This window comes from Phoca vitulina, unplaced genomic scaffold, assembly GCF_004348235.1.
Source record: "Phoca vitulina isolate PV1807 unplaced genomic scaffold, GSC_HSeal_1.0 scaffold12, whole genome shotgun sequence".
NCBI lineage: Eukaryota > Metazoa > Chordata > Mammalia > Carnivora > Phocidae > Phoca > Phoca vitulina.
In genome coordinates, this window is record NW_022589715.1 from 17598414 (window position 1) to 17619947 (window position 21534).

The 21534-nt window shown below is 35.9% G+C and overlaps 1 protein-coding gene across 5 annotated transcripts in view; it reads right to left on the bottom strand.

Annotated features, from left to right (window-relative positions):
* CTNNA2 (catenin alpha 2) overlaps positions 1-21534 on the bottom strand; it is a 1077601-nt gene that overhangs the window by 12934 nt on the left and 1043133 nt on the right. For 3 of the 5 annotated variants that reach the window (XM_032410576.1, XM_032410575.1, XM_032410577.1), the window contains exon 18: positions 17890-18033. The exons of the other annotated variants lie outside the window; for them this stretch is intronic. In XM_032410576.1, coding sequence (XP_032266467.1) covers positions 17890-18033 — 144 coding nt within the window. The remainder of the gene's footprint in view (positions 1-17889; positions 18034-21534) is intronic. 5 annotated transcript variants of the gene reach the window in all.

The following is a 21534-nucleotide window of genomic DNA, read 5'->3' on the forward strand; positions in this document are numbered from 1 at the left end:
TAACAATTACAAACATCTATGCACCCAACACTGAAACATTCTCCAGGATAGATCATATATTATTCCCCAAAACAAGTATCAATAAACTCAAGAACACTGAAGTCCTGTCCTGCATCTTTTCCAACGACAATGGTTTGACACTAGAAATCAATTACAAGAAAAAATAGAAAAAACACAAACGTGGAGGCTAAACAGCATGGTTCTAACAACCAACATGTTGACAAATTTATTAAATATGAAGGAGAAAAATGAAAACAGTCCAAAGTCACTGGGACATAGCAAAAGCAATTCTAAGAGGAAATTTATAGCAATGCAGGACTACCTTGAGGAACAAGAGCAATCTCATATAAATAATCTAATCTTATACCTACAGGAACTTGAAAAAGAAGAATAAAGCCCAAAGTTAGTAGAAGGAAGGAAATAGGGGTGCCTGGGTGGCGCAGTCGGTTAAGATCATGACCTTCTGCTCAGGTCATTATCCTGGAGTCCTGGGATCGGGCTCACTGCTCAGTGGGGATCCTGCTGCTCCGCTCCCCCCCAATCAAAAGAACTTTTTTTTTAAAGGAAGGAAATAAAGATCAGAGCAGAAATAAATAGAGACCAAAAAAATAAATGATCAATGAAAAGATAAAATTGATAAACCTTTAGACAGTCTCATCCAGAAAAAAAGGAGAGGACCCAAATAAGATAAAAAAATGAAAGAGAAGTTAACACCACCACAGAAATACAAATGATTGTGAGAGACTACTACAAAAAAATTATATGCCAACAAATTGGACAATACAGAAGAAATGGATAAATTCCTAGATACATATAATCTTCCAAAATTGAGCCAGGAGGAAATAGATAATGTGAACAGTAATGAAATTGGCAATCAAAAAGTCCCAATAAACAAAAGTCCAGGAACAGATGAATTCTACCAAAAATTTAAAGAAGTGTTAATATATATTCCAAAAAAATAGAAGAGGAAGGAAAACTTCCAAACTCATTCTACAAGTCAGCATTTCCCTGATACCAAAACCAAAGACACAACAAAAAACTACAGGCTGATGACCATAGATGCAAAAATCCTCAATGTTAATAAACTGCATTTAACCATGCATTAAAAATCATTCACCACAATCAAATTGGATTTATGCTAGAGAAGCAAGGATGGTTTAATATGCACAGATCAATCGGCCTGATACACCACATCAACACAATAAATAATAAAAATGAAATGACTGTCTCAATAAAATGCAGAAAAAGCACTTGACAAAACTCAACATCCACTCATGATAAAAGCTCTCAAAAAAGTGGGTTTAGGGGCGCCTGGGTGGCTCAGTTGGTTAGGCGACTGCCTTCGGCTCAGGTCATGATCCTGGAGTCCCGGGATCGAGTCCCGCATCGGGCTCCCCGCTCAGCAGGGAGTCTGCTTCTCCCTCTGACCCTCCCCCCTCTCATGCTCTCTGTATCTCATTCTCTCTCTCAAATAAATAAATAAAATCTTTAAAAAAAAAAAAAAAAAAAAAAAAAAAAAAAAAAGTGGGTTTAGTGGGAACATACCTGAACATAATAAATGCCATATATCACAAACTCACACCTGACATCATAATGATGAAAAACAGAGCCTTCATCTACAATCAGGACCACAACAAGGTGGGCGCCTGGGTGGCTCAGTTGGTTGAGTGACTGCCTTCGGCTCAGGTCATGATCCTGGAGTCCCTGGATCGAGTCCCACATCGGGCTCCCTGCTCGGCGGGGAGTCTGCTTCTCCCTCTGACCCTCCCCCCTCTCATGTGCTCTCCCTCATTCTCTCTCTCTCAAATAAATAAATAAAATCTTTAAAAAAAAAAAAAAAGGAACACAACAAGGATGTCCACTCTTGGTACTTTTATTCAACATAATACTGGAAGTCCTAGCCACAACAATCAGATAAGAAAAAAAAATAAAACGCCTCAAAATTGGCAAGGAAGAAGTAAAACTGTCACTATCTACAGATGCTGTGGTATTATACGTAGAAAACAATAAAGATTTCGCCAAAAAACTATTAGAATAAATGATTTCAGTAAAGTCACAGGATACAAAAGTCATATAGAAATCTGTTGCATTTCTATACATTAATAATATAGCAGAAAGAGAATTAGGAAAACAGTTGCATTTATAATTGTACCAAAAAGAATAAAATAACTAGAAATAAACTTAACCAAGGGAGTGAAAGACCTGTACACTGAAAACTATAAAACACTGGTGAAAGAAATTGAAGATGACACATACAAATGCAAAGCTATATCCTGCTCATGCATCAGAAGAATATTGTTAAAATGTTCATACTACCCAAAGCAATCTACAGATTCAATGTAATACTTACCAAAATATCAATAGCCTTTTTCACAGAACTAGAATAAAGAATCCTAAAATTTCTATGGAACCACAAAGACCCTGAACAGCCAAAGCAATCTTGAGAAAGAAGAACAAAGCTGGAGGTGTCACAATCCCAGACTTCAAGGTATACTACAAAGCTTTAGAAATCAAAACAGTATGGTACTGGCATAAAAACAGACACACAGATCAATGGAAAAGAATAGAGTCCAGAAATAAACCCACACTTATATGGTCAATTAATGACAAAGGAGACAAGAATATATTAGGAAATATATTGGGGAATATACTGGGGAAAAGATGATCTCTTCAATAAATGGTACTGGGAAAACTGGACAGATACATACAAAAAGAATGTAACTGGACCACCTTCTTATACCATACATAAAAATTAACTCAAAATGGATTAAGGGACTAAATATGAGACATGAAACCATAAAAATCCTAGAAACATAAGTGGTAATCTCTTTGACATTGCCTTAGCAACATTTTTCTAGATATGTCTCCTCAGGCAAAAGAAACAAAAGCAACAATAAACTATTGAGACTACACCAAAATAGAAAACTTTTGCACAGCAAAGGAAACCATCAAAAAAAAAAAAGGTGACTTACTGAATGAGAGAATTTATTTGCAAATACAGATTTTCAATATTAACCCCTTATCAGATATATTAAAGAACTTACACAACTCCACACCAAAAAATCATTGATTTAAAAATGAGCAGAGGACCTAAACAGACATTTTTCCATAGAAGACATACAGATGGCCAACAGACATGAAAAGATGTTCAGTGTCACTTATTATCAGGGAAATGCAAATCAAAACCATAGCAAGATAATAGCTTACATATGTCAAAATAGCTCAAATCAAAGAGACAAGAAATAAGTATTGGCAAGGATGTTGGAGAAAAAGGAAACTTCATGCACTGTTGGTAGAAATGTAAATCAATGCAGCCAGTATGGAAAACAGCGTGGAGGTTCCTCAAAAAATTAAAAATAGAAATACTATATGATTTGGTATTTCTACTACAGGGCATCTACCCCCCCCAAAAAAACAAAAACACTAATTCAAAAAGATATATGCACCCGTATGTTTATAACAGCATTATTTACAACAGACCTAAGATATGGAAGCAACCAAAGTGTCCATGGATAGATTAATGGATTAAGAATATGTATATACATACAATGGAATATTAGTCATAACAATGGATGAGATTTTGTCATTTGCAACAACATCCATGAACCTAGAGAGCATTAGGTGAAGTGAAATTAGTTGGAGAAGGACAAATACAATATGACTTCACTTATAAATGAACACACAAAAAAAGTAGGAACAGACCCATAAATACAGAGAAAAATGTGGTATTTGCCAGAGGAGCAGAGTTGGGAGGAGGGATGGGTGCAATGGATGAAGGGGGGGGTGGGAGGTACCAGGCTTCTAGTTATGGAGTGAATAAGTCATCAGGATAAAAGGTACAGCACAGGAATATAGTCAGTGGTATTACAGTACCACTTTTGTACGGTGACAGACAGTGTCTATACACTTGTAGTAAGCATAGTAAAACAGAGTTGTCCAATCACTATGTTCTACACCTGAAACTCATGTAACACTATGTGCCAACTATACATCCATTGAAATAAATAAACCAATTTAAAAAAAACAGATTAAACCCACTTACCATACCCACTATGGGCCTTCTAAACCACCCCCTCCGATAAAGGGCTGTATTTTCAGAGTAGTATATTAATATCACTTCTCATTATCCTAATTTCTCCTCATATAATTCATAAAGAATGATATCTTAAATATAATGCAGAAAACTGTTAGACACATATGTAACTGGGTAAAATAATTCACTATCCTAACCTAAAATTAACTCTTCTTTCATTAGAGAAATGAGAATTACAAGAAGAAATGGATATCATTAATCAAGGGCTCATAAGAGGTCTTCAGTATAATGCATAGTAAAACCAGTAATTTTAATTAAACTAGTTTTAAATTTGAGCAGTTATTCCCTGGCTTTTTATAATTGAATACATTCTTCTGCCTACTCTGAAACATTTTTTGAGTAGACATAGAGTAATACCCTCTAAATCTTTTCCTTTCTTCCTGGTCACTTATTTTCCCATTGTGAGATGTAATCCCACTACAATTTTATCACATATTCAAATAATTTCCAAGCACTCACAGTGTACACAGTCGCAGATTTAGGTAGAGGTTTCCTATCTTTACTTCAAAACACAACTCAATTAGTTGTAACCATTAAGTCTTTAACTTCTACCTAGTACCACTTCAGGTTCTTGCAAGAGTTGTTACTTTCACAAAGATGACTCCTGACATTTCGAGAATGATCTAAGCTGATCTGAAGTTTTCTTATTGACTCTTCCCAACATTCCAAGATAGCAAGGACTCTATGATTAACTCCACCTCTCCCTAAAACCTGCTCCTCCTATAGTCATTGGCAACACATTTTTTCCACCTGTTTAGGTTAAAAACCCAGAATCTTATGTTACATATCTTGTTCTCTTAGATCCAGCCTCCTCCAATCTGCCATCATCTTTTGGCAACAGCATTTTTGAAATCTATCCATTATTTGACCTCACTTTCTCTACTGTTACCACAAGGCCCAGTCATCAGAATATCTTGCTGGATTGTTGCAGTATCTTCCTCTAACTAACTACTTTTCTTCTCATTCCCTTTTACTTCTTTGGTCTATTTTTTTTTTTTTTTTTATGTTCAGTTAGCCAACATATAGTACATCATTAGTTTTTGATGTAGTATTCAACGATTCATTAGTTGCATGTAACACCCAGTGCTCATCACAACATGTGTTTCTTTGGTCTATTCTTAAACAGAAGCCAGAATTATCCTATTAAATGAACTCAAATAATGTCACTTTTCTTCTCAACATTGTCCCCCATTTCAATATGGGTAGAATCCACAGCTATTAAAGTGGCCTTCAAGGTCATATACTCTGATCCCCAATTGTTCTGATTTTTCCTTTGTTCACTCCACTCCAAAATACTGATTCCTTGCCTATTGCTTAGACAGACCAGTCATGCCCACACTTCAAGGACTTTGTGCTTATTATTGGCTCTGCCTAAATGGTCTTCCCACAGAAACTGTAAGGCTTGGTCCCTCATCTCCATCAGATCTTTGATGAAATACTAACATCTTACTGAAAACTTTCCTTTTCAAATTGAAACTCCATTCTCACCCTATTGCCTTACTTTGCTATTCTTTCCCTGTTTTATTATTTTTTTTCATATAGTCATCACCATCTGACAAATATTTTCTTCTAGGTTTACTATCCCCCACCCCATGCTACATTCCAAACACCTGAAACTATGTCTGGCAAATGGGTATTCCATAAATATTTACTAAATATTATTGAATAATTGAAACTTTATAGATGAGGAAATAAGAGATGACAAAGCTTGTCCAAAGACAAACTGGGGCACAATGTCTAGTATAGTACCCAACTCTCCAGGCCTTCCACCTATTCATTCTTCCATGGAAGAGTACCCAAATAATGATATTGGCAGGAGAGTGGAATTTAGGGACATAATAGACAAAATAAACATTAGCTAAACTGCTACACAAATCTTATGATCTCTTCCTCTTACTGTGCTTCACTGGTACAATCAGGATCATCCTTTGCTCAGAAAACATTCACAATCTAATTTGTGTTTATTGCTTTCTATGTATAAAGTACTGAGTTTTCATTAAAGATCATCTCCCTCATTAATAGTACCAGCATTTTTGAGGCTTGACTTGTGTTTGGTAGGTATAGAGCTGGTGTCTTAATACATAATCTCTAATCTACAAAAAATAATATGTATGTATATGGTAGATACCACCATCCTTTACATATGAGGAAACAAATACAGAAAAATTTTTTGTGAACTTGGGTTCACAAAATTCATATCTGATAGAAATGGGCTTCAGTCCATGTGACACATAACATCCAGTCTTCTTTGACCAGGTAAATCTACCACAGTATTTTCAAGTATGAGTCATGTGACCAAAGGAGTAATGAGGTGAATTTCCCTAAGCCACAAAGGGAAAAAAAAAAAAAGTCACACTAACTTCTAATCTTGCAATCATGATTCACATGAGATATGAACTAGGCAAGAATCAGGGACATCATCTACTTATTTTCTTGCCAGCTACAAAAGTCATCTACATGTTCAAAGAAGACTTGATTAAATACAACCTATAGTTCTCCTTTCCCCTAGCCACAATACATACTGCTTGCTATTTATTCACATAGTATGAAAAGACTATTCAAAATTCCTACAACTTAGCTTTTTACTCCACCATATAATGGGTACCATGATATGATGTCAGGCTGACTGATACAAATTTTAAGAACCTAATATATATTAGTTGTTACCCTCATCTACACCATCTGATACATACTATTTCCTGTATCTCCTGTTCAACAACTAGTTCAACTACTAGGAGCAGCAACATCTTACATTACAAAAAGCACAAGACTACCCATCAGAGAAACGGGCTCCAACCTTGCTTGTGCCAACCACTGACTGTGAAAGTTTTGGACACTATAGTAACCTCTCTGAACTTCTATTTCTTTAGCTATAAAGTGGGGTTAATAATACCAATACACTTTCACCAGTCACTGAGGTCCAAGTGAGAAAGTAAACTTAAAACACTTTTTTAAATTTAAAAATGTCACTATAAAGTATTATTAATAATATGATACCTTTTGGGAATCCTTTTAGAGTATTTATCATAATTTATTGGATCACCTGGGTAATGTAGGCCTAAGAAACTCTGCAAAGGTAAAAGTATTTCAATAAATGCCCAGGGTAGTGTGAGAGTACCATAAGTCCAAGTAAGAGAAGAACAAGGTACTTCCAAAAGAAGGGAAGCTTTCTTCTTCCACCTGACAGTGGACATTGCTAAAGATAAAGCATGGCTGCAGAAGTCTGGTTCCAATCCCACTTTTCCCATTTATGGTGAATGGTCAGGAAATAGGATTCTCAAAAAATACAACACAGGAACCTTCTGTTTGGGATCCAAAAACTGGCTGTGGAATGCAGTCCAAAAAGAGATGCAAATCAACCAGAAAATAAAGATAAACCATTCTTGCAAGAGGAACAGCTAACTCATTCACAGAGCTTTCCTTAGTGATTCCAGCTCAAGTTTGGTTACATTACTTGCAGCATCATATAGTTACTTATTTGCTACTTTATCTTCAAAAGCTTTGTATATATGTGAAAGTCTTATCTCCAGAGCTAGACTTCTGGATATATATATGAACAAGTACTTCCTGGCCCTTTACTGGTTATGTCCTCCACAGAGGCTAGCACTACATAAGCCATATTGGGATTTGGTCTACATATACCAGTGTTTAGTCAGTTGAATGATGGCTTCTTAGTTCAAGCTGCCTCTTAAATTGACCTATAAAAGACCAGCCTACTGATAAAAGTTGATTGACAACTTCTCTTTATTGGGTTAATATACTCTGGATATTTTCCAGATTCAATACACATTGAGCATCCCAACCAATTAGATCTTTCGTATATGTTACACCATTTAATCCTCACACACACAAAAATAAAGTATTATATTACTTTACTCTCACTATCCAATAGATGAGGGAACTGAGGCCTAAATTTCTAGCTAATAAGACAATTACCAGAAATACAAGTGTATGACTTCTGTTCCTGGTGTATTTAGGAATATACTGCAGTTCCAACTGCTTTTGAATAAAATAAGAATAAAGGCCATTTAAGGTAGTTCCCCTGAGAAGCCGGGATGCTTCCCCTTACATATGCCTGCCAGGGCTTGACCTGGTTTGGAACCTTATCATCTGTTTCTCCTGGAGTGACTATACTTTAGGGGAAATGCAGCAAAAGCACCAGAGGGTTCCCTTCAATCTAAAACTGGAAATATGATTTATTTGGTTAATAAAGAACCTCTATGGATGGACAACATATTGTATGTTTCTTTGTAAAAGAGGTTGAACTATGCAAGAAACTTTCAAAACCAGAGATTAAAGGACAAAGCATCCTCAAAAGACTAGAAATGCATAACAGTATTGCCAAAAATCACAGAAAAATATTAGTGGTTCCTTTGAAAGAAAGCATCAAATCTATGAAATTGGAAAACTTCTTTGAAAAAAAAGGACTTCACAAACGTTCATGAAAATGACAACTTTTAACTAGTGAACAAAGATAAACATTAAAGGGTTTGAGAGAGTCTGATACAGTATCTTGCCCCTACTAAAAATCGTACTTAATATTAAGATGAAAGCTTCCTCAAGGCACAATCCCTATCTTAGAGTCCCTGTGAATCTAGCCTTTGACAAAGTTAAATCACCTCCATATTTATTATAAGATATAAAGGCTACCTCATTATTTCTTTACCTGATATACTAAAAAATGCCAAGGCAAATTCTTCAAATGCACTACAGCTACACCTTTGAAAGAGTGATCTCTGTTATATCTGGAGCCACCACCTGTTAGAGCTCTCCAAACTTCTTTTAAAGAAATTAATGCTAAGCTACGAAACATAATCAGTTTCTACCTACCACTTGCTTGGTTTCAAGGGCTCACCCACTAATTTCAGCATTATAAATATTACCTCAAAAACACCTGCATAAGTCATTTGAATTTCAAGGAGACCATTGACCTGATGCACATCTTAATATTAGTTTGTTAAGGAAAAAATATGCTTAGCTTTTTTCATATTTTAAAAAAATGTACTTGTTATAAGGATTTAAAAATATAGAAAGAATGGCTAAATATATAATACATGAAAAGGATTTGTTTTAAAAAAGTGCCTTAAAAGCAACTGAATTATTTTAACCTTCAAAACCCTTGTTTATAAAAAGCAAGAAACTGAAGAAATTTTACCTTGTTTAAAACTTTCTTTTGAGCAACATTCTCACCAAAGCCCTTAATCGCCTCTGATAGTAGAAATGCCTGCATCTCTAAGACAGAAGATTTATTTGGGGTAAACAAGAAGAGAGGTGGATGGAGACCTTTAAAAGGTATATGAAGGCTATGGCCAGAGGAGGACTGTGATGGATTCTCAGGAGTCTTGTCTCCAGGAAAGTGCAAATCCACACCCTGCTGCCATGCTGGGAATGGACATTTGGCAGATGAGTCTGGACCATTTTATCGGTCATCTTCCACCTTTCCAGAAGGAAGAAAGAAAAGGCTCCATTTCAAATAGTATGTACATTCTAGGTGAAAGGTCAAGATCAACCAGATCTATAGTTCTCATCCAGGGGCAATTTTGCCCCTGTACCCCAGGATACATTTGGCAAGGTCTGGAGACATTTGATTGATTGTCACTACTGGAGAAGGAAAGTTGCTACAAGCATCTATAGAGGAGATGCCAGAGATGTTGCTAAATATCCTGCAATGGACAACTGCAACCAGCTCCCCATAACTGGGAATTATCCAGGCTAGGCTAGACTAAAATAGCCTAATGCAGCAAGCCAAAAAGGGTTTTCTAGGAAAGAGTCCAAACTGACGTCAAGCACTGGAAAGCTTTCACCACAGCTCATAAGGCTCTCTTCCCTCCACTTCCTAGACCAGTATTTTTCAAAGTGTGATCCATGAGCCCTCTGCATCAGAAACATTTAGGAATAGAGTTATATATTCCTGATCTCAGATGTGGTATTAGAACTGTGGGAGCAGAGCTCAGAATTCTCAGCAAATATTTATTTGCTTCCCATGTGATTCTTTATAGATTGTAATGTGAAAATCACTACTTCATTTCTCTGTTGAGGTCATTCTCTTCTGTACTGTCAAATATCACTTCTTTGTGAGTGATTCCTCCAGGACTCCCCATGACAACCTAATTGAATCTCTATGAGGGTACAGACCTCGGCTGATTATTTACTACTGTACATCCAATGGTTTAATTGGAGTAGACATGATGAAATAAAACAAGTGGCACCTACATCATCAAAAATAATGTCATCTTTTGGGAGAGACAAGATAAGGAAAAATAAAATTAGCTACCCATTTATTTAGCACTTCTCCATCCTGTACACTGTGCTAAGTGTGTGACACACGTTAACACATTTAATCCTAACAAAAGCACACTGAAGTAGATACTAATATCACTCTCACTTTGCAGCTAAGAAAAATGGGGTTCAGCGAAGTCAAGCAACTTGCCCAAGATCACAAAGCAACTAGTAGAAGTCAGAGTTCTATTTGTGTTCCATTTAATGGAGGGTATACATGGGCAAGAACTACCACTCCATGCCTAACTCTCCCATTTTTTCAGGTTTCCCATATGATGTAAACAGAAGCTGTTGGGGTAGGGGGACAGATGTTCCTGGGAAATCCCCTTAAAGGGTGCTAACACAGCTAGGAAGCACACCATTTTGCCCTCACACTTCTTTTCTTCTTCCTGTATGGAAAATAGAAGGAGCACAAGCAGTCATCTTGGACCAAAAGATGAATTTGAGAGTAGAAGCCTCACACTAAGTAGAGCAGACCATAAATCAGAAGGACTCTGGGTCCTTGATGATTCTGAGTTCACTATATTGGCCCTGAACCACATCTAGACTTAGTCTATATGACAGAAAAATAACTCTCTCTTTGGAGGTTTTATCATATGGAGCTGAATCTATATCTAATAAAAGTATGTGAAAGACTGTACAAATTGTTAATACTATTATTGGGCATTAATAATTTAAGGTAGTTAATTAAAACACAATATTTCACATCTAGATATAATTAACATTTTAATGTATCATAACCTTCATGTGGGAAAGCAAATGAACTCTGTCACTGTGGCCCTTACTTTCAAGTTCCTTTTTAAAATAAATTATTGATTTGATTAATTCAGCTATTTTGGAAGAAATTTTGCATGTTTCCATACTATAATCTTAGAAAACAGTCTATGTAATGTACTAGAAAATTTAACAAAGTAAATTACAAAGGAGTTAATAAGTAAGCTAGAAAAAAAATTAGGAAGCTGATGTATTAAGCACACATTATGTGCTTATTGTGCAAGGAATCAGGGAAAAATTCAACATCCAGACACATTCCCTACCCTTATGGAGTTCGCAGAGTAGTTGGGAGACATATAATTAGATAAGTTCTTACACTGCAGTGTCCTACTAGGAATGACACAGAAAACACATCATGCTGTGGGAGAATGTCAAGGGAGTCTTCTTGGAAAGCACTATAGTATGTCAGTCACTAACTCTGTGACCTTCAGGAAGTTACTTCAATTCTCTGAACTTCATTTTCCTAACATTTTTAATGGGGATGACAGTGTTTCCTCCAAAGGATAACTGTTAAAAACATTGCATACTGCATTTAAAATACCTAGCACGGTGCCTGGAACATACTGAGCCCTCACTGTATCTTGGCTAGTATAATAATGTTATTTACTACATGCAGTTGTCCTATTGTCCCTCTAAATGTACTGCTATTCTAATTTATAAAGCAAAAACAAAAGTTCAGAGATTAGGAATGTTGCCCAATATCACCCAAATTGTAAAAGAGTCAGCTTCCGAATTCACATCTAACAGTAATACATTGCTTATAATTTTAACATCTACCTTAAGAGAATATGGTGTACTCGAACTTACTTTTCAGACAGCTATCAAAACCATGTGGCTGTTACTGTTCTCTGCTTGACTTTTATTGATGTAAAATGCAAGGCCTTATTCAGGTAAATAATTTTGCCTGGCACATCCTCTAAGAACCACTCAAGGTTATTTTTGCCTGGGTTGGTGTGATACAGTCAGTAACAGAGCTACACATCCTTAGTAAAAAATATCTAAGCATTTTTTTAAAAAGATCTTTAGGTCACCATGCCAAAATCAATTTGCTCAATGAATGGCAGGCACTGGCATTTTGCCAGTCAACTGCTTCTAGTACGTGACAGGATCACCATCTCTGCCACAGCAATTACTGCAATTATCTGCACAGAGGTGAGTATGGAGAAAAAAGCCAGGTTCCTTATCACTTCTTAACTTCTAAACAAAGTTTTCAAAAAACAAATACAAGAGATTCTGGCAATTTGAAACAGGAGAACTGCGTGCAAAACAGTTAGGGGGTTGAATCAAAAATGGATTTTCCTTGCTCTGATCTGAGGGCCACCTTCTTCCAGATCAGGGTTCATTCTCATGTCTTAGTCAAATGTGAAATACCTCTCTAGTGCCTTTCTCTTCTTGCATCTTTGAACACTTGTGTAACGTTTACATAGACTGATGGGTAGAAGATAATAGTTGTTGTCCATGAAGAAAAATACAGAGGAAAAAAAAAAGTCACTTCCAAATGATTGTTGATTTAGATGATTCGTATTTTTCAACACAGACCATATAGATTAGGCTCTATATTGGCATGAATGTTTGATTTTCCAGTCATGATGGTAATGCTAATTTATACATTTATTTCTCTTTCAAGAAGTTCCCCTAATTAAAATGTAAAAGTAGCCAAATAGTTCTAGCAAAAATACCACCCAGAAATAAATATTGCTCTGGACCGTTGTAAAACAACTTAGCCCTAAACTTCATTAACTCCTTGTATAGGAGCATAAAAATGAAAGATGCAAGATAGTCCCTTAAATGTTTGTAGTCTCATGCCTTTCCTTCAAGGAGATGTAATAGCATCACTTGGCAATTCTTTACACTTAATAATCACCATTCTTATAATGGTTTTTATGCTTAGTCATAAGCATAAAAATTTAAGCCAATTTTCTCAGGAACATTCTTATATTACCTTTAAATACTATTTTTCCCGTCTTTTATTCTTAATATTTTAATTCTTTTTTTTTTTTTTGAAGCTTTTTCCAAGAACACAGAAACATAATGAGTCAGTTTTGTTGCCTTGTAGAGATTCTAAAACCTGGGGGTAGGATGGGGTAGTTGGTTACAGATTCTGAAACGTACTCCCCACAATACTGATTTTAACAGGTCTGCATTTTAGCCACAGCTCTGCATTTTAGAAGTCTTCTCCCACCACTTGATGGGTTTGGCATGCAGATGATCCTTTGATCATTGTGAGAAACACTCATTAAAATCAGAATAGGTCAGAAAATTTTCTTTGCTATCCAGACCCCACTTTTTACTTGTCTTACTTCTAACTCCACTTTTTACTTTTCTCCATCTTTCCACCCATCTCTGACATTTCCAGGTCCAATCAGCACAGAATACATCTATACCTGAAAACTATGGGCATTCTGTTCTTCTCCTGAGCTAATCCGTTCTCTCCTCTTCTACCTGGAAAACTCTCATCTACTTATCCATGAAGGTTCAAAAAAATATTACCCCCTTTATGAAGTTTCCTCTTCCTCCTTCTCTTCAGGAATGCCCACATCACCTTGTATGTATTTCTGTTACAGTGATTATTAAAACCTATAATTACTGTTACAGTTACTGATTATGGGTCTGTTTTCCATGCTAATTCCATGTCCATTCACAGGACAGTAAATATCACATATTATTTACTCAATAAACACTTGAATTATAATCTGATATAGAATCACCTCTAGAGGTGCCAGCATTTATCATTGTTCTTTTGAGACAAACATAATTCTAATATCTCTAATATTCCTTTAATAATTTATACTGTTTGACAAAATTTTATCTAAGTTCTACTTGAACTTTTTTGGGAAAAATTATTTCTAAGAGAACACAGACTGATCATGCTATTTCATCATTCCCATATATACAAATTTTGCTTTTGAAAGTGATTTCCTGAGATGGCATATTCTAGAAATTCATTTTTATGCCATGGTAGGAAATTAAGAAACATTTTACTGGATGATGTAAACTAAGTCTTTAGAATCTAGGATAGGTGAAAAAGCAGTTCTACTCATGGAATTCCAGTCTATTAGAAAAGCCAAAGTAATAACTTAGAAGGAATTTGGATGGCAAGAAATACAAGAAATAGTGCTCTCTAAGTGATGCAAAGTATACACTGCAAATCATCTATGAATCTACAGCACCAGAGAAGCTTTCAAACATAAGTGTGCTTTGTTGTCAATGTGGGCAAATCATGCCCAGATGAATACCCTCTTTCCAAGTGCACTGGGGAAGGAAACTTATATAATCATGTGAGGTTTTAGTGATTAAACCTTCTCAAAATTGGCTGTTTGAGAGCAAAGTCTGACATAATTCCTGCTCAGTACACAGAGAACCTTCCGTTTGCTTTGGAAAATTGTCCTGCTTACATGGAGTCTCTAGCTTATGGGCATTTCTTCACGGCCATCAATATTTCTAAATGTGTCAATGGTAACATAATCCCTTTCCACTTCTGTCAGAAAATCAGAATGTCTCAGAGATAGAGTCTCCTGTCCCTAATTCCTTCCCTTTTATTTATTTCTCTTCTGCTGGCTGCGAGTGATGATATGACCTTTTGTATAACTGAGAAAATGGCTGCCTGATTACATCTTAATAAATAATCTTTACACTTCACTCGCTTGCAGCCTCCTCAACTCTTCTAAACAGGTCTATCATATATTATAAAGTCAGCAAATGATTAAAGGGAAGGGCTCAGAAAGGTATGGGGCTGGATTATATGCAAATATTTTGATGTGTGGCTTTGATACATGGCACATCTAAACACAAGACCTCCTCTGCAAGATTTACAATTCCATGGTCTTGATGACCTGAAATGCTTCTCTGCTCTCCTTATGTGCAATAACGCAAATCTAAACCACTGCTGTGTTCTAAGTGAGCTGAAGCTCTCAGATTCTGAAAAAGCCTTCCCAGTGCAATCCAGTCTACCCAACACCACAAGGATATATCTTAGTTCTTTAGACATGTACTGTCTTCACCTCTAAGTTAACATTTGGCACATGTCTAGACACTCAAAAAGGTTGCATATTCCTCAAGAGCAGGAGCCAGGCCCTATATGTGTTCTATCCCACATAACACATACCTTAATACCCACCAATTCTCTACTCATCAACTCTTACCAATACCACAAAAGAATTCCTACAATACTGCATAAGTAGTTTTTAATTTTACCTTCCCAGTGATATCTAGATCCATCCATTACCTAGTAGTTAAGGATTTTTTAATCTCAAAATATCAGAACAACAAAATTATCGAGTTAAAAAAACAAATCAGTCTTCCAAATCAAGACATAGCTAACTAGGGGCACCTGGGTGGCTCAGTCATTAAGCGTCTGCCTTCAGCTCAGGTCATGATCCCAGGGTCCTGGGATCAAGCCCCGCATTGGGCTCCCTGCTCAGGAGAAAAGCCTGCTTCTCCCTCTCCCACTCCCTCTGCTTGTGTTCCTCTCTTGCTGTCTCTCTCTGTCAAATAAATAAATAAAAGCTTCAAAAAAAAAAAAAAAAGACATAGCTAACTAACACAGGTTTGATATTGTCCATTTAAAAGAACAGAGCCCGCTTGTTAAACAAGTAACACTACATCAAATATAGGGTACATTCTAAAACCTACTTCGGACTGAACTTTTCTTTCTGGTCTATAGAATGCTATGTCTCATACAAAAACAATGTCTCATCAACTATTCAGTCTTTTTCCCATAAGCAATTTCTTAAAAAATATATTATAAAACCACACAATTTTAGAGCAGGATACTTTAGGATATATCCTGTAGATAATCAATCACCACTTTACAAAGAAAACTGAAGCGCAAGAGATCTAAGTAATTTTCTTTCAGTTACCTAATTAGTGACAGAAATGAAATTACTATTACCAGTGTTGAGACCCCAAATTAATTCAACTTCTGTTACACTTCATTATTTACAGCACAATATATAGTATTTTTAAGTTAGAATTTTAATACATACAAATGAATTAAAAAATAATGAACGCCACTATAAATGAAACATGCACATGAAGATAAACAAGTGCATGCACAATGCATTCCATGATAGACTCTCTGAATTTGCACAAGTGCACAACACAACTGTTCTTAACTCACGAAGTTAAAGATGATTGTTTGTAAATATGAGCATTTCTTACCTGGCAGCTGTATGAGGGGTTGATAAAAGACATCAAAAACTTGAGCTATAGTTAGACATTAGATTTTTCTGGCACTGAAGATTTCCTTCTACCTGAGTTTGAGGGGCTAGCATTTTTAAAGGAAGGCAGGCCAAAGACTTGAGAGAGATCACCCAATATATAAGACTTTGGCATTGTTCCCCAAATTGCAATATTAAGTTGACTATAGGTGATTATCACCTAAGTCTTCCTATTGGCCAGTTATGCTCTATTTTTCATTATTGTACCTGAAATCTCTACCATTACAGTCACTTCTTTAAGTTAGAAAGTGTAGGTGGGAAAATCACTTCAGAACTTGCCATGCTACTTCACCCCAGGTAATGAAAAGAACAGGATTAGCTCTAGTGCTTTTGAGCTCTAAGAATGCATAACTTGGCGGGGCAGGAGGGAGAGAGGTTTCTACATATAACAGAAAAGCTAATGATGAGAAAAGGCTCTTCCTTTTAAACTGCCTCCAATGTTCCAACACCAATATCCACACACAGTTAACTAGGGGTGTACACTTTGAAGAAAATGAATGATATCCTCTTAACATATTTCCTAATACCCATGATCCACACCAAGAAGCTTTTATCCCACCCCATGAAAACTAAGAGGGCCTCAAATTCTGATGGTCAAACCCTTTTAAAACACCCATCCTGATGCTTCAACATCCTTTAAAGATTTAACCACCTCCATGAACTTCCTTTGCCCTTTTATATAAAAGCTGACATCTTGACAGTTTTAATAGGTACCCTGGAGAGAACAAGGCAAGTGGAGGAAAAATGCTCACTCCAGTTGATTTTTTTCTTTCTAAATACTAAGGCATACAAAAGGATTAATCAGTATTATAGAAACCCAAATGAAACAAAGAACAGTGACATTTCACAGCTCTTAACTACGAAGAAATCTTACAAAACAGCATCAGTGTTATGACATACAACATCAACAAAAAAGTTAGCAAATTTGGTTGTGACACCTTGAAATGGCTGCACCCTTAATCTTGCAAGAGTGGTGACTCCTTTGTTTTAAATATTTTTTTCTTTACATTAGAATGTTTTCATTTGTTTACATCAAAACCAAGTTTGTTAATTCTTTATATATCAGTTTCTTCACAATTTTACCCCACAATTTTAAAAGAACAGACTGATTCTCTGGGCCAACATCAATAAAGGATATTTTGTGACCCTGGAATCTTTCAAATGAAGAAGAACACATTCTCTTAACTAGCCTTCCTTAAAGAAGCTCACCAAAGAACTACAGAATGGATTCATTCCACATATGCAGTGACTTTCAGTCCCAATGGGAAGAAAGACTAAGAAATAAAGGAATGAAATACCATTTCTACATCTCAAGTTTAGATCATGCTTGAAGAATATATCTGTGCTGTGGAATTCTCAAATCATACAAAGAATAAATAAGTAGATCCTTTGCCCAAAGTTGGTTAATAGTAAATAAAGAAGACTTGAGTGGTCACATCTTTACTTCTTTGAATCCCCATCCACCTGCTTTCAAAATTAATGTTTACAATGAGACAGATTACATTAGAAAGCAAAGTTACTCACCATGGAGGAATCACTGCTTCCACTCCCGATCGGAGCTCCCTCAGCACAGGTTGGGAGGTGGGTAGAAAGTTGACTAGCCCTGCCCCCATCTATGACATCACAATCTACCTCATAAAAGGTAGTGAAAGTGCTCTGAACTCCTGTCTGATTTCCGAGAGATACAGAAAAGAGTGAGTGAGAGAGAGAGCAAGAGAAAAATAAAAAAAACGTACCCTATTGGGAAGGGATTAGGGAAGTGGGTCATTGGGTGAAAGAGGCATATGAAGGAATTAGGTGCTGAAAGAGATATGGGTGGGCATCCGTGATATTAAGCAGCCCGGCCATATGAATTCCTCATTGGCTCTCTTGAACAGATAAATGGACCATCTGGGAGAAGGAGAATGAAGAAGCACCCTGCCTTGTCAGGCATTGTCAGGGACAATCATAGTGGGGTTCAAAGGGGATGAAACCCCTGTTTAAAGCATTGAAGATCACCAAGAGAGAAAGCAAGGGCTGCAGCTCTTAAAGCCTGGAACGGTATGTGGGGAATCTCAGATGTCTTTCTTGGAAGTTCCATTGCCCTGCTGTGTGACCTTCATCAAGCCCTTGGCCTCTGCATCTCCAGCCAGTACATGGTACTAAAAGGACACTTACCTCTTTTACTGGAATCACTGAAGAACTAATGCATTCATTGTTGCTACAACTGCAACTCTTTTTACTCTTCCTTTTTGTACCCAAGGAGGGGCTGTGTGACAGGCACATTTTAAAAGATAAGCCAATAACCAATGCCTATTTCTACTTCTTAAAATGCTATCTTCAGCATAAAATATTAGTCAATCTTGACCAGGTTTTCTGTGTGTACGGAATATAACATATATCTAAATGGGGTTATTAGAGCCCACCTTCAAAATCGAAGAAAAATCAAGATTTCTATAACCATAGGGTCCCTACATTGCCACAGTCAAAGGTCAAGTTTAAGTGACCCAGTGATGCTAACTGACCAAACATTTGTGTCACATGCAGGAAAGCTAAAGTCACATAGCTTTATTTAACCTCTGAGTCCATTTGCGGGGGGGGGGGGGGGGGGAGTAAATCAGGCAAGATGGGAGAATAATATGGAGAACACTAAGATCTTTTTTTTTAAATGGAGATTTAGAAGTCAAAAATGATGAACCACTCAAAGTTGTCGAGTGGGTAGTATGATAAAACAAAAAGGGGTGATATTGAAGAGCAGGTAGGTCCAGAAACCATCCACATGGAAGCCAGATTTTTATCTGCCTGGTGGGATATATGAAAAGTGAAACCCACTCTTTCCACAGAAAATATTTTAGTAAAAGTAATAGCTTACAATTCATGGCATCATAAATGGGTAAAGCTCAAAGAAAGCTTGTTTCTATATGCAGATAAAAATATTCTTTATTTAAAATTTTTTCTTATGTTTCAAGCAAATATAATTCTATTTTTAGTCCTGCCATTCTTAGCTTACTAAATATGTAAGTGTATTAAATAATCACAATTTAAAAATTAAGCAAAATAGGCAGGTTAGGAGCATTTTGAAACACAGATGCTACTAAATTCAAGCTGATAATGGATTTGGCAACATTACTCCCATCTTTCACTTCAAAATAAATGTTAGAGACATTTAAAGAATGTCTTTAGAGAATTATAGACACTAGAAAAGAAAAAAATATCTGGAATTTATGAAGAAAAAATGGAATTTTTCTTATACTTGATGTTTTCTGTGCTTATTAGAGGAAGCAGTGATACTCTGCATGTTTCCCTCTCTGTATTATTGTATTTCTATTTTCAGTAATTCTAAATCTAAATTCAAATTCTACGTTCAACAGCTCTTTTTCTGTGAATTTTCACAATTAATGGCCCTATGAAGCCTTATTGTCTTCCTATTTTTACTTATTGGATCATTGACTAGTTGGCTTATCCTTGCTTTTTTATGCTTTATAATGATCCCATTTGTTTTAGAAATTAGGCATCTCCTGACTTTACCATTATAGGGAATGTGCTATTCATTTACCATTATTTCTCAGTTTCAAAAACTATTCTTATGTATTAGAAACTTATTTGTGTCATCTCACCTTTCATACAAAATTTAAAGTTCATTATTTTAAGATTACTGATGGCAATTGTTCATTCTTCCAATAAACACCTTAAAAATTTTACTACCCAACAAAAAAGGTACACATCTGCCAATGTTAAGAAATCAGAATAAAAATGGAGTTAAACACTTAAATATTGAAATAAAACTAACTTATAATCTACTGATATTTATTATCTACTGCTTATTTGGAAATGGAACATGACTTCAGGAACCCAATGCAAAACTAGGCTGCATCAAAAGGATGCAGAGTGGTGAACTGTGCTGACTTTTTAGGTGAATTTAGTATGATTGATTGCAATAATGTCTTTAGTTATATTACTTAAAAAAAATTTCTTTGACACAGAATGCAATGCCAGGATCAGATAATTTCCAACTCTTCTTAGGATCTAGCCTCTTGACATTTTTATGAAAACTAAGTGTCACTACAATTATGGGGTTGATTCATACTTTCTATATCATCATATAAATGGAAGAGTTAGCCTTTCAAGACAAGGTATGAAGTGATTGTAAGATTGTAAGATTTCAGTCAAGAGACCCCATTATTGAAGTCATGGTTATACATCTCAGAGATGTAGAATTGGTTTCAAAATTTTGCTTGTTGAAAAAGTGTTTTGATTTGACTTAGTGCAAAAGATAAAGAAAAGTCAGGTGGAATAATTTGTACATTCCAAAAGAATAATCTGGAGGTGTATTTATAAATTAATTAATCATGGAAGACATGATCAGGCAGTTGGCATGCAATCTGACCAAAATGTTATTATTGAAAAGAAGTATCTCAGCAAGACAGAATCCAAATAATTTTGATAGCAACAGATTTAAACTGGGAGTTCCTAGATAAAGAGATTCTATTTTGAGTTTGTTTTATCATAATGTCTCATATATAGAACCTTGGACTTAAAAGAGTACATGGTTCATATAAGATGCTGCTGACTGGAACTTCTCCAGGAACTTCTCTAAGTTGAGAAATAGATTTGCAGAAGGAAATGGATGAAAGAGGTCAAGATACAAGATTGTGCAGATTTGACAGAAGATCTAGCCAGAGTTCCAGTCAAGTTCATTATCAGCAAGGCATCTGCACAGATGAAGGTATTCAGAGAAAAGCAATAAAATAAGATATAGTATTGATGATGAAAGAAAAGATTAAAGTCTAAATTAAGTAAGACTTGCCTTCAAGGAAATTGGATTAGGATGAAATATTTGAAATATATTTATTGCCCACAAAGAAAATGACTGTTCAAGATAGAGTAAGACAATCTGTTCTGAAGCAGTAAAAGAAATCTGAACTTAAGAAAACTACACACTGCCCATCCAGAAGTCTTTCCTACTTGTAAGATACATGGGCCATAACATGGCACATATTTCTCTCCTAAGGGCTGTGATAAAAGCCATATTTCATAAATCATTTAAATTAAGCTGGAGAAAGCATTTGACAAAATAATCTGTAGGGAAAGAAGGAGAAGATAGTAAGTTAAACACACTTTTATTTCTAGAATATAGTAAATCAAGAACAACAGTGAATACACAGAGATACCCATCAACAGACACCCTGC